Consider the following 14,480-nt stretch of genomic DNA (forward strand, 5'->3'; position numbering starts at 1 on the left):
ATTGACAAAATAAAAAGAAAATGTAGATTCTAAGTCTTTTTCAGTCCTCCTAAAACATAAACAGATGATTTGTTTAGTGTTAGAATGTACAAATCATACTCTAGTATTATACTGTAATAATACGAGTGATGCTGTAATACTGTATCGCGTCAGTTCAGAATAATACTGGATTGTTTTAATGTCATTCTAAAGCAAATATTCTAGTGCAAAATCGGAATTAAATGTGAAGAATACAGGCAATGGGAGGATGGGCTCTTGCAGGCTCTTGTCTGTGCATGTGAGCAGACAGGAGGAGAGAGGCGACATGCCGGCACTGACGTCATGCCCAGGTCTTGGCCTGTTGTCGGCAGCGCCACTTGACAGGTTGCGTGTCCCGAAATGAGCATTTACTCTCCCGGCCCTTGTGTCCCGCAACAGTGCAGTAGGTTAATGCTCTCTGCTGCGCCTAGAGGGATGCTTTGTTGTGTTCACAGAAACACAAATGTCTTTGTGGGCAGGTAGGATGACACAGCCGGCTCTCTTCCCCTCTGCCTCCAGCTCCATCTTGCCGGCAAGCTCCTGCGCGGTGATCCGCCCCGCTATCAACAAAAAAGCCGTTTTTCTTAGCCTCGCGGTTTGTCCTGTCAGGCTGAATTTTAGAAAGGGGATTCCTAATAAAAATGGCATAAATAAGCAAATCAAGACAAGCTGCTTTCTGGCAGAGGATAAAAAAGAGGCCTCTTTGCAGTGCCTGGCAGCGAACACCAGGCATATTGCTTTTGTCGTCACATCTGAGTGTCCGTCAAAGCAAGTACAGACCTTATCCCCCACGGACATGTGCTGTCAGCTGTCAAACCCTACCTCCTCCACATAGTTCTGTAATTTTGAGATACATTGGAGATTTCATGGTTGTCATGCTAAGCAAGCAAGCCTCAAACAAGTTCTTTTTTTTTTTCCATTTGTTTGAAAGAAATCTGACTAGCTTTTTTGATTCAGTAGTAAATCACTGATGGAGCAGTGGGATGGAGTTCTTTATTAATTGTTTTTGGCCTCTTTGCTTGTGTTGAAGGTTCAGAATGAATTTGTAAACAACATGGAGAACACTACAGTAGAAAGTCTGATACAGAAGTTAGCCGAGACGAAAGGAACAGGAAAAGAACGACCTGGTAAGAGTTTGTTTTCCACTAGGGGGGAAAAAAGAATTGTATTACCTTCTCTAAGTCATACCTTGGTCACATTCTGTAATTTACATACTTTGAGCTAATCTACTGAAGAAACAATAGCTTTCCACCAATAACACGTTTTTGACTACATCTGCTCACTGGCTGTTGATTTTCAAAATACCTTTAAAAGCTACACACTGGAGTCTTAAGGCTCCCTTGATTACTGTAGCATTGCATAGTTTACACAAGAGTAATTGTTGAGCATGACCCCATAAAGCTAGTTTTGACCACTTAGTCCAGGAGTTAAGCAAAGCCGTGCTACTCGTCACATGCCTACTGGAATGTCAAGACTGCCTACTTTTTCATGAGATTACATTTATTGAGTTTGAGAGGTTTTTTCCAGGCCTTAATTACCTCTCTCTTTTCTTTTTGAATCCTTTCGTTCACTTTTTTTTTTCACTGTCCCCCCTTTCTGTGTTATTCTGACATTTCTGTTTTTGTTTCAGACCTCTGCCATATATGAGTAGATTATTTAATGCTTGCAAAATTTAAAAGACTTAGCCTGTGTATTATAGAGGTTAAAAACCATGCTTTTCATGTCTGCTTAAAGCAAAGTAATGTTTTGATTGCAGATCTGAATAAAAGAGAAACCTAAAAGCGCCCAACTGGGGTTTCCTGATAATAGAAAAGGTAAAATATCCACACTGACATGGGATACGTTTTGCAAGCAAATTTTAGAAGTGAAACTTTGCAGGGCTTTACAACTTGCCACATTTACTGCAGTTACTACAGTTATGAAACGGTTAAGCATTACTGTCTTTTGCACAATTTCCTGGACACACAGTGTGACAGGAGGTTTGTTTAAATATGAACTTACCTTCCGTGTCAGGATAGTATATTAAAAAAGACAGCAAAAGCAAATGACAGGAGTTGATGTACAAGACGTATTTTAGAGTAAAGGTTATTGGGTGATGTTTAAAAGATGCAAGGACATCATGCGACGTCCACTCTATGAAGACATCCTCTTGTACTGTATTTTTTGTACTGCGCCTCCACCTGCACTCATGCCACAGCACGTCTGTTTGTTTTTACTCGAAGAACTAAAATTGAAGAAAGGCTGAACTAAAAGAAATTATTCACAGGTCAAGTTTCTGTTTTCCTTACCATATGGGGATGATGTCCTTTGCAGTCTGGACCGTATGTCCTAAAAGTTAATGATACTTTACATTGCATCAGATACTGAAAACAAAGGAGTTCTTAAGTGTGTTTGTGTATACACAAAAGTTGACCTTTGTGTTGAGGCTCAGCATCTAAGCATCAGAAGTGATCATTTGTTTTGACAGCAGAATTAATTGAGGCTAAAACAGTTGAAATTCCACTTGTATCAAGCTGTTCATTAGAAATTGCACTCTGGCTTCAGTGCTGTCAGAAAAATAACCTGGCCTCCTATGATTAAATAGCAGAATGATGGCCGGTCCAGTGGTTTTGAGAGAGAGGTTGAATAAACTTTCTACTGCGGAAACAATTCTGAAGTGACACGCTCAAGGGGGGTCAGAGTGTGCATTGATATCCAGCTGAGCTGTCAACTGGCTCCGAGCCAGGCACGCAAGGGCTCTGCCGCTTCCAGCGCCATGTGAAGCATATGCGATTTCAAAAACTGTCCTTCTTTCATGCGTGAGTTTGTGCCTCGGCAGAATCTTCTTTTATATAAACCAACCTTCTGCCTTGCTTACAAACTGTTTAAACAAAGCTTAATGCCTCCCTGTTATGATTTAGGTAAGAACGGCGTGTTTGTTGTGCGTTTGAGGAAACCTAGTTGAATATAAGAGAAGACTGGTGTGAGCAGGTCTGTTTCACAGAGCTTGAGTGCTGTTTTGACTTAAGTGTGTGTTTACCCGTTTAACTTAGTGCATTCTAATGTACAGTATTACCATTACACACACTTTTGTGTAACACTTTTTAGGCACATTTTTTAAAATATTAATTGATTTTGTGGTTGGTAGAAAGGTTTTTCTTCCAAAAATGTGCCCCTGCCCCTAAAAAAAAAACACTACTTGCTCAGGTAGTGGCATCAGAGAATCACACATTTGGAGCCGAATCTAATTTAAACATAATAATACCTGTCATGACTCTGCTGTGTACCTAAGTCCTAAGCCTAAGAGCTTGAGTGCTGTTTTGACTTAAGTGTGTGTTTACCCGTTTAACTTAGTGCATTCTAATGTACAGTATTACCATTACACACACTTTTGTGTAACACTTTTTAGGCACACTTTTTAAAATATTAATTGATTTTGTGGTTGGTAGAAAGGTTTTTCTTCCAAAAATGTGCCCCTGCCCCTAAAAAAAACACTACTTGCTCAGGTAGTGGCATCAGAGAATCACACATTTGGAGCCCGAATCTAATTTAAACATTATAATACCTGTCATGACTCTGCTGTGTACCTAATGTCTATTCCTACAATGGAAACATGGAAGCAGAGCCTGTGTTATCACCATTGTACCAGATTTGGAAGAGCATAGTTTTTTGTTTTTTGATTGTATCTAAGTATGCAAAGTAGTCACATCATTGTGTTGGCCAGGGTTAGAAAATAAACAAGGGGCCAGATACTGTGAGGATACTGTGCAATAGAGTAGATCAGTTATTGCTGGGCTAAATCCACTCGATGATGCATGCCTCTTGTGATGTTTTTCCCAGTACAGCACTGTGAACAATGCATTAATTCTACATTCGGCTTGGTTCTCAAGGGAAACAATATTGAACCACTGCCACATTTATTTGACTTAAATATCATTAGGTTTGTTTTTTCAGGTCAAGGGATTCTGTGTTACCAAATACTGCTTGACAATCACATGTGGTCTGGTTGTAAACTGTGTTACCATCTTCTAGATCTGTTTTTTTTTTGTACAAAAAAGAAGTAGTCACTAAAAAATTATGGTATCTTCTGGGATTACACAAAAACAGCCATAAAAAAGCTGATTTTTCCAAATCTAACATCAGTTAGATTATGTGTTCTATGTTGCAGTAAAAGAAAAAAATTGTGTCAACATTTTTGTTGTGATTGAGATAATAGCTGAATACAAAACCATATTTTTGAAGAAGTCAAGTGTAAGAGAATTATTTAACATAATTTCAACCTACATTATTCCATTCCCCAAAAAGATTTGTATTTACTATTGTGATAATGAATCTTTTGTATTTATAACAATGTACAGTGAAGTGGTAAAGCAAAACACTGTGTTACTACAGTGTTAGGAATTGCAAAAAAATACATGTATTGTGAGTGCCCTTTTGTATTTATATTTTTGATATTTTTATGTGTTTCAATAGATCAGCCCTAACCTAAATCATTTTTAAATCATGTTAAAAAAATGAAAATGTCCCCATTTGTAAGGACCAAAGCTTTGCATGTGTAAAGAAGTTTCTCATTTCCATAATCATCCACAATGCATTATTTATAGTCTTTTTTGCATTGATTGGCTAAAGTGTGCATTAGTGTTAGTCAAGAAAATAAAATTGACTTTCCTCACCACATTTTCCCCTGGGATCTGTTAAGATTCAATATTTTCAAAACACTTGAGTGTCCTGATTTTATCTGGGGGAAAAAAAAACAACCTGAGAACCTTACTTCAAAAGTGCAATGCTTTAAAGCTGGCTGTGCAAAACTGAGGAGTGTTAAATCACGAGTGGCCTTTGTTATTATTTTCAGGGTCTCTTTTTTTCCCCCACAGTAAAACCTTAGGAAACCTGTAAATTAAACCGTGTGTCTCCTTCTTTGGAATAAAATTAATCTAACCTGCTGGAGTAAGGAATTGTAACGAGTCCAAATAGTACAGACATGACAGTGCTGTCTTCTTGCACTTGTGTACACATGTAAAGTGCACACTCACTTTAATGTTGGCATATTGCATTATTTGTATGTAACATTTTCAGATAATTATGTTCATCTGTGTACTTGCAAGCCTAGTGCAGATTCATACAGATGTAGTGCAGATTCACACAGATGTTTACTTTGAAAGAATAGAAGACCTCAGTGATGCCCACCGAAAACCTGTTGGGTCTATGTATTGCTGCGACTCCCCACTAGGTAGTAATCAAGAAATGACTGCAATTCAAGCCAAGAATGAATAAGTCCATTTGTGTCATCAAGCAACTTTTTTTTTTACCCTGTTTCATTTAGGGCCGATTGAATTTGAAGAGTGCAACACTGCCATTGCCACGGAAGGTCAGTTATGACATGTCACTTTAATGCAAACTCATTTGTGTTAAATAGATTGTTTTTGCATTTGATGATAATGCATTTTAAAACGGTGTCAGAATAATGTGAATATACAAAATCTGCAGACTGGACTGTAGGGTGATTTATCAGAATGGATACGTTTCAGCCCTGCACAGTTATGCTGCACTGCTGTGACTATCTGAGGACCAGCTCAGTTCTTTGATATATATAGTTTAAGATTTTGTGCACCATAAAAGCAACATTATTTTGGAAGTATTTGTTTTTTCCAGGAATTAAATATATATAGTATTAAGGCATATTGCTTTTACAGCTATCTTGATCTGCTCTCTTAATTAAGCAGTTGTATTATGTTGGGTTTTTTAAAATTTAGGAGCAAAGCCACGGAAAAGAAAACCATTTGGCATACCGGGTCGCAGGAGAGATAAGGATACAGATTCAACGTAAGTGCAAATTTCACTCAGGCTGGTAGACATTGTCATTAAGTATTTTCAGCATAGAGGGAGCATCTAGAAAAAAAGGGAATCTTTGGGAAAATAATTTTGTCAGAATTAAGGAGTCTTAATTAGAAAACAAAATGTTTAATTGGTTGCAATCATTTCTGTTGATCTGCAGTTTTGAAGTTTTAATTCGGTGTAATTACAATTGCCGAGTTCAAACAGCAATGTCATTTGAGGTACTCCAAAATGTCAAACACAACAACTGAAAGAGCAGTGGTGATGCCACCAGCGTTGTCATACGTGTGAAAGCTCCCTTAACAAAATGATAAAGCAGTGACTCAAATTTGAATAGGTCTGTTGTTTATTGTTCAGATTCAGTTTGGGTGTTTTGTAAATTACAGTATGCATAATATTTAGTTTTTTTCCATTCTGTCTGAAAAATAAATACATTTAAGCAAACTAAATATAAAGGAAATCCACCATTGCAGTGTTTTGATTAAATATTCTCTTTTTAGGGAGTCGACAGAAGCTGAATCTGTTGTGAGTAGTTTATTTTGTTCTAAGTCTTCACATACCTATAATAAAAATACTAGTATACCTCAACATTTGACTAAACTGTTTAAACTGACTGACGTGTATTTCTGTTTTTCCATTTTCATTAAATCGGTACAATTTTAATTTGTCATACACTGTTCATTTATTGGTTTTGACTTTTTTAATGAAAAAAGTGTATTTCCTAAGACTACAATTGACTGAAAATCCTCCGATGGGACTTTTCTCTTGTGTTGATTTCATTTGGTTTACATAGTTCAGCAGAAACAGTCACATCTTCAGCCTGTTCTGTGCTTTTACAATTATATGGTTTTGGTGAAGAATCTTTAAACATAAATCAATTCCTGCTTTAGTTTCCGTTTCTTTTGCCTCTTTGATTTCTATTTTAACTATCTTTCTTTGTGTGTATATAATTCAAGAAGACATCCAATGGAGCTCCCTCTGGCTACTATGGGAGAATAGATTTACTGAATGCTGTAAGTAAACACCTTTAGGCACAATCCATTTCCACACATGTATTATACTTCTTATTGTTATTTTAGTGGAATTTTAATAATAAAATAGTTCTTACCCTATGCGGTATTAGACCTAATTCTTTTTAGATGGGTTCAAATGCTTCTGGCTTGCATTATTAATACAGCTCTGTGTCCAGCCAGGTCTAGGATAGCATGCATTCATACAACAGAACTTGGCTATGTGTTATGCTATTATACTGCCAGTCATGCTTTGGGAAATTGATATGCTGTGTGGTTGCTCTTAAAGGAAACTCTTTCTTTTTCCTTGTTTTCATTACTTTTGTCTCTTCAGGGAGGGGTTCTCTGCTTCTAGACCTACCAGTCTTTGGATGAAGTGTTTCTTTTTTTCTTGGATACACTAACTTTTTCCAATGAATTTAAGAGTTAGTCGTGTAAGGAAATAATGTATTACAGTGAATTGGAAGGTCTGAACTTCACATGGTTTTGATTACAATGACTACCTTTGATAAAAAAAAGTCTGATCTCACAAGGGTATTGTTTTGAATTTTCTGTACTACGTTGCATATTTCTTATTAAGGTGATAAATATTTTTGTTGTTGCCTTGAACATTTTTACTTGTATTTATTAATTTATGAAACAGAGGTCTTTTCCTCCTTCAGGAAAATAATTTAAAGGTCTAGGCAGCTGACTGTTCATATTGATTTCTTATTTCTTACAGAATGCCCCGCAAGTTGATGATGAAGGTTTCTGCATCAGGCCAGAAGTGAACGAGAATGATATCCTGCAATACTGTTACTGAACCAGCAAAAGACTACTAAATCTGAATAACATAGACCAGTAGGATCAGATTTAAGGTCCTGGAAGTAATCCTTCTGGGGAGCTATTCTCCCACTCATGTAACAATAATTCCTTTTGTCTTTAATGCTTAAAAATATAGCTACAACATTTAACAGTATATATCCTTTTTAGGTATCTGAAATGGCATCTGAGTGAGAACACGTTATCCACTAGAGCTCATACAGAATGAAACTATCCAAGCTTTTGTGTATAAACACCAATCCTTAACTAATTAAATACATGCCAAAGACAATTTCTACTCGTCAAGCGATTCTGATGATGATGAGGAACCCAGGAAATTCCGGGTTGAGATTAAACCTGTTCAGCCCAACAATGGAAATCATCAAGCAATGTCTTCGATAGATGAACTGAAGGCTTCTGTAGGGAACATTACATTGTCACCATCTGTGTCGGTAAGTAAAAAACCTTGCATCTATTAAGGCTAGGAAAAAATATACAACTAGATCTGTGTTCCTTTTTTAAAAAAAAACCAATGTAATAAGCAGCATAACAATATTGAGATTCCTTATAAAACGTGCTAAAAAGTACACGCAGATTTGCAATATACAACTTTAACCACTTTGAATAAAACCACATATTGTGTGCACTGGTTGCTGCGCTTAGTAGTTCATTTACATTGTGCGCAGACAAGTTTACTTGAGGAAGAAAAACTGGCACAGGGGATTTCGTTACATGTAAACAGTGAATAAACTGAGTGTTCTTGCTTCAACATATGAATCCTCTAGAGCAAACCTGTCACATGAAAGCACATGCTGCAATTTTGAAGCTGTCATACACTCTGGATTTGGGCTTCTGATTTCCTGTGCCATGTTGGAAACTCATCATTAATTTAACATTTTGTGTCTGAAGCACTGAAACATTTTAGCAGATGCCTATAGGTTGCTTGTTAGTCTTCCTCTCAATTATTGGAATGCCACCTTAAAAGTAAAATTTTTCATCCATCTGATCACCTTGAGAACTGTGTACATTTTTTAGGTTTAATCCCAAATTCTGTTGTACATGTTGGATATACCTCTGGAACACTAGATGGCGACAGTAGATGTAATATGAAATCATTAAAGAAGCGCTTTAAGTACTTCCAGACAGAATTATAAAGGGATCAACTGCTAAAGGAAATGTAGCATTTGCAATGAACCAAATACAGCTCTGTAATATTCTGTAATTTTTAAAAAATATTTCGCATGACTAATAACAAATAAGGTATCGGAGAAACCAGTCAGCTGTGTTCAATATCTTTCAAAGACAAGTTGATATATTTTGTAGCCCCTCTTGTTTCCTGAGACTGTGATGGATTTTAAGTTGTTTCAGGCAAACCCTAAAGTTTGATCCATTACCTGCTTGAGTTTTTTTTCCATTAATATGACAAAAACATTCTGCTTTCATTATTTCAAAATGATGGTTAATAAGAAACGGTTGTTGTGTAACACTGTCCAGAGTACATACATAAGCAATCATTTTTTTACAAGTTAACAATCCACTTTATCCTCATCATTTCAAGTAATTTCATGCTGACTGTCAGCATAAATGCTGTATTTCAACACGTTTATCTAATTAGAACTATAGAGGTTTATTTGCAGTTGAAGCTTTGATGTATGTTGCAATAGGCTGTTTACCAGTTATTATCATTATTTGTAATATGGTAGTGACACGCATTAAATTAGAGTATGTATGTTATACATGGAACATTTCACCTGTAAGGGATTCTTGGGACATAAAAGTTATTTTTATAATAGTTCAGAAGTGGTGACATTTTTACTTTGCTTTAATCTGTTTTATTGAGTGAAAATAATGTGTAATGTATTTGTGATACAGTCTCACTATAAAAGAAGTATGCTATGCCCATATAAATCACACCTACATAGCTCTTTACATAGATTATATTAATAAATATCTAATAATAAAATAAAATATTGTATTTGCAATATGACTACTTAAATGTGTGAACAAGATGTGTTGTTGATTAATTATATTTTTTTACAGCAGTTTGAAGGTAACAAACCTTAACAGATCAGCTGTAAAATACTTGTGTTTTTGCAGTACACTTTGATGGCTATTTTAGGTTCTGATTCATATCTGATTGTCGAGTGGTTTTAGCCAAAAAGACCTTTACGTATAGCTGAGCATGGGGTGAAGTGCAATATATAACACAAAATTTGGACTGGAAAACTTTGGAGTACAAAGAATCAATATATTAGTTTGATTTAACAAACCTTCACTTTGGGTACTCTGGAAAAAAAAGAAAAATAAGCAGCCATACACACTGCTGAGCACTGATCCTCTTTAAAAACATTTTGAATTGTCAAATAGTACTTTAACATTAAACAACCTTTTTGTTTCATTTACCACCAAAAATGATCAAATGTATACATAATGAGCTGATACTCCATCTCACAGTACATTCAGATTCACTAAATAAGGATTAATATGACATGATTTCACAATACAAGTTTTGTAAGTATTAACATTTGTATAACCGACCAAAAAACTATTTTTGCTTCTCTGTAGATTATATATGTTTTATATAAAGAGTAAAGGGGGATTTACACCAATTCATATAATTAATATCCTTAAATGTTAATCTTGCGTGATATTATAGAGATCTCCACACCCTGTGAATTAATGGTATGATAAGTTGCCAAAACTATAAGAAAAGCATAAGTTTTGCATGGGTTTATAAGCATGGTTTTCTTTAAATCTACATTTGAGAATCTATGACATTTTATCTCTTTTCCATCATGTTTTACAAGTTTACAGTCCCATTGTTTCTGATTCCATTAGACTCAGGATGCTATCAGTAGATACGCAGTTTCCCGTTTCACACTATAGTTTTAGACTTATCAAAATGGTGTTAAACCAACAATAATTTAAATAATGCTAATATTTACAGTCCTATTCAGCTGATCATTAAACATCTGTTTAAACACTGTTTACCCTAGAGGAGCAAAAAGATGTATTGAGCTTTTCAAACAAGGCCTGTGCCATATATAAAATAATACAAAAGCACAGGATTTCAACAAAAAGTTAAAAAGCCATGCAGTGAGCTGAAAGAATCAAATTTCTCCTTTGAGAGGTAACACTTGTATATGAAGAGTGACAATTATGTCTATGATGGGTTACACATTTCATACTTCAATTACTGATTTTGATTTCTGCCAGCAATAAAAAAAGTCTTTGCTGTGGTTCATTGTTTTGTTTGTTTTTGTTTATTTTTTTGAAAATAAAATGCTTGTGCAAAAAAAAAATAAAGGAAAAAAATTGAGCTTTGCTCTCTAAAGATGTGTTGTCAAACGTTCCCAAATACAGAAACAATTCAGATGATGACTAATGTTGTATCATCTGGTGTAAATTATTGAAAGAGTTTTTTCAAACCTGTTCTTCAACTCCCTTATGTGGAATTCTTTATTAAAATAGCAGTGGAAGTAAAGTGTGTGGCCAGAACATAGTAATTGAACCCATTTGCTTTTCAGTGCCTGTGGGATCAACTGTAGCTTTATAGGTCTCCAGTGGTTTAACGGTTTAACTGTATTTCCTTTACTTTTTTGCAATGCATTATTAAAATTAATGCACAAAGTTTCCATTTGGTTCTACAGAAGTAGATGTCTTCAGCACACTGCTGTGTCAGAGTTGATTTAGAGTTCCATGCTTTTGACTCATGAAAGTGTTTTCTGTGACTGTGATTGAGTGTTTTACAAAGTTAAGTATTGCATTCAATCTTTCAGTATTTTTCACTGCAAGTTTAGTGTCTGGAATGCATTAAAACCTTGCTTAAAGTGCCCAGGAATTTATTATCATTATTGTGCAGAGAAGCTAAATGATTCACAGGGACCATGCAGTAATACAGTGTGTATAAAAACTAAATATGAAATAATTTATAACTTGAATGATTTTTTTCTCTCTCTCATGCTTCCTTTAGAGGACTAGTCCGGTGAGTATTTTGAGGATCCCTCTTTTAAGGCTTAGCTTACCCAGACTATATTTTGGCAGTAGTCATTTTTTGTCTGAGTTTTGTTTTCAAATTTGTTGTGTTTTTGTTGTTGTTTTCTACTTTATTAATCTGTACTTGACATAAAATTAGCTGGTATTCCCACAGTAAAAGAAAAGGAGGGTATTTAAAGCTCATGCACACTCCTAACTTGACACGTTAATTAAGAATGAGAAGCACAGACGTGTTACAAAAGGGTGTGAGTCCTGTACAAGAGTTAAAGAAAAGACTGTGATGAAAGAAAGCGTTTTTGCATCTCAATATCATTCATTCTTTTCTTTTCACTTTCAACAATGCCATACCACTTATTAAGCAGCACATTGATACGTACTGTATCACTGTAACCATATAACGTAACTGTATATGGTTACTTTATGCTTTTCATTTGTAAGCCTGAAGTCAGGGCTATTTTACTATCTTACTGCAAATGTCTCAGAAAAGCAGCTTCTGAGATCTCAGCGCAAACCAAAGAGCTTTGCTCTTCTGTTTTCAGTAGCCTCTTTCTAGAGCCCTGCCTAAGTAATTATTAATAACGCAAAAAGTACTCTCTGTAAATTGTTTTAATTATGAATTTGTGTTTTATATTTCTCCCTTGCTTATTTTTATGTTGTTAATGTTGTTTTGCCTTGACAATGCATGTTTTTGTTTTCTCCAGGCTCAGATGAAAAGGAATTCATCCAGTGAGTATTTTGCTTTTCTTTTAATATTCCCTTCTAATGTCTGACTTTAGACTTTTGGTTTCACAGAAGACAATTTAAAATTTCATGTGCACTGTGCACTTCATAAAGGATGTGTTTTCTACAGTTGTTTCCAGCTTTGTCAAAGCTAACCTATTTTAGATACAATGTCCGTATAAAAGCAAAATCTTTTCTAGTTATTCCATCATTGTTGTTACATTGCATTATTTATATTTTTTTCTTTAACTGAAAATGTGAGACATTGATGTATTATTTCATTGAAAAAGAATTTTGTATTTTAATTTGTACAGTTTCATAAGTTTGTGGTTACAAATATGTATGTAATTAGCTATAAACTTAGCAACAATAAACTATTATTTACATTTAAATTAGATATCACATACTCTGTGTAGGAAACATTTTCATTGAAGTAGTATTTTCCATATCACTTCAGCATATTTAGTCAAAGCACCATCAATTTTTTTATTTTCATTGGTGAATACAATTTTTCCATCATATTTCTAAGATCAGTACAATTACATTGTTTAATGTGGGAATGTGTCCTTTGACAGATGGTTCAGTGTCTTCTATATTTTCCACTTGAATGGCATATCGCTGAGGAAAGGAAATTCTGATCCTTTTATTCACAGATTGTATTTCTTTTAGTGATAATCAGATCTGTTTAAGTGTTGGAAAGTATGAGTGAGCTTTTAAATTTAAAAAATATTTCACATGACTCAGGGCTGTCAGGACTCTATACACAATCGTCAGTAGAGTCACAGTATCCACATATTTCTGGTAAGTAATCCAGAAAGTCTCTACTCTTCTCTTCAGCTGTGGTGCCTGTGCTATATGGTATTGGGCCTTTTTACCTTTTAACATCAAGGGCTTATCTAACATCAAGGGGTTCTTTGCAAATAGTAATCTGGTTGACTCTTCTTCTGTTTTCAAGAAGGAACGGTACACTTAACATTGATCATTCATCAGATATTAGGCATCATTGCTACTTTTTTAAATGTTTCAATTTGCAATGAATGGCTTTTGTATCACAGTACCGCAAGGAACAAACTAAAGTGTCTAACAAATCACAGATTAAAAAATATTAATCTTGCATTTAATATTGTTTGCTTTGTATAAAGCTTTTGAGTTAGCAAATAATAAAATTGCATCTAAATAAGTTCCAAATCCGTAATACACAATAATTATTGGTCAATGTGCACTTTTAATAACTAGAATAATGACAGTTAACAGTGGTGAATATATTCTTATTCATTGCAGAACCTAAACTGTTAATAGAATAAACTGTTATTTATACAGTATGTTACATTACTTTATAAACTGTATATATATGTAGAGACAGACACTCTTAAGGAGTCAGAGATCAATACAAATTTTGAACATAATTCCTTAAAATAAATTTAAAAGATTTCCATTGATTTAAATGTATGTATTCATCCTTCAGATTTCGAGTTGTCAGTGGTATTTTCATATCTCCCAATTTCTTGCCATCTATTTTTTAATCCATTTGGCTGACTGCTACAGTCCGGAATGGAAGAAGATGACACGCATGTCCTGCAGAAAGTTCACACTCAGGACAAACACATCTTTCTTTCAACTCGGCAAATGTACATCACCAATGCAAGAGAAAAGTCATCTGTGGTAGGACAGACATAACTGTTCGCAAGGGTACTGTAGGTTCACTGGTGTCTCCCTCATATTTGGGGAAATACTGTAACCCTGATTTGCACCAGTGACTTCTGGACTTTAATCTTCAGCCTGCATTCTGAATAAGTGGCTTTCCTAGTTGGAGTAACTTTGGGGCCACTCTTATGATCAGTGTTGTTGTACATTTGTCTATATATGTGGATATATGGAAATAATTTGTCATACAAGTCATGTTTTACACGTACTTTGATTTTGTGTGCAAAAAGCTTTTTAAAGGACAGTAATCCAGGTGCCATAAGTGGTAAAAATTATTCAGTAATTAATAACATCAATAACTACCACGTCCATATTAGATCATTTCAATGTTGCCTCTTTGTGAACTCTCCACTAATAGCAGAATTCCAAAATATCTATTTGAGTTGATTTTAAATGCTTATCATTAACTGACACTTC

General features: G+C 34.9%; 1 protein-coding gene across 11 annotated transcripts in view; it reads left to right on the forward strand.

Moving 5' to 3' along the window:
- The window catches only part of fcho2 (FCH and mu domain containing endocytic adaptor 2), a 70,092-nt gene that overhangs the window by 31,918 nt on the left and 23,694 nt on the right, over positions 1–14,480 (forward strand). For 5 of the 11 annotated variants that reach the window (XM_088629151.1, XM_088629144.1, XM_088629148.1 and 2 more), the window contains 10 exons: positions 1,049–1,145; positions 5,321–5,365; positions 5,751–5,820; positions 6,333–6,357; positions 6,789–6,845; positions 7,564–7,621; positions 7,923–8,095; positions 11,617–11,628; positions 12,341–12,365; positions 13,104–13,160. In XM_088629151.1, coding sequence (XP_088485277.1) covers positions 1,049–1,145; positions 5,321–5,365; positions 5,751–5,820; positions 6,333–6,357; positions 6,789–6,845; positions 7,564–7,621; positions 7,923–8,095; positions 11,617–11,628; positions 12,341–12,365; positions 13,104–13,160 — 619 coding nt within the window. The remainder of the gene's footprint in view (positions 1–1,048; positions 1,146–5,320; positions 5,366–5,750; positions 5,821–6,332; positions 6,358–6,788; positions 6,846–7,563; positions 7,622–7,922; positions 8,096–11,616; positions 11,629–12,340; positions 12,366–13,103; positions 13,161–14,480) is intronic. The other 6 variants (XM_088629147.1, XM_088629155.1, XM_088629149.1 and 3 more) reach the window with 4 other exon arrangements.

The sequence above is a fragment of the Lepisosteus platostomus genome, chromosome 4 (assembly GCF_059453375.1).
Source record: "Lepisosteus platostomus isolate fLepPlt1 chromosome 4, fLepPlt1.hap1, whole genome shotgun sequence".
Lineage (NCBI taxonomy): Eukaryota > Metazoa > Chordata > Actinopteri > Semionotiformes > Lepisosteidae > Lepisosteus > Lepisosteus platostomus.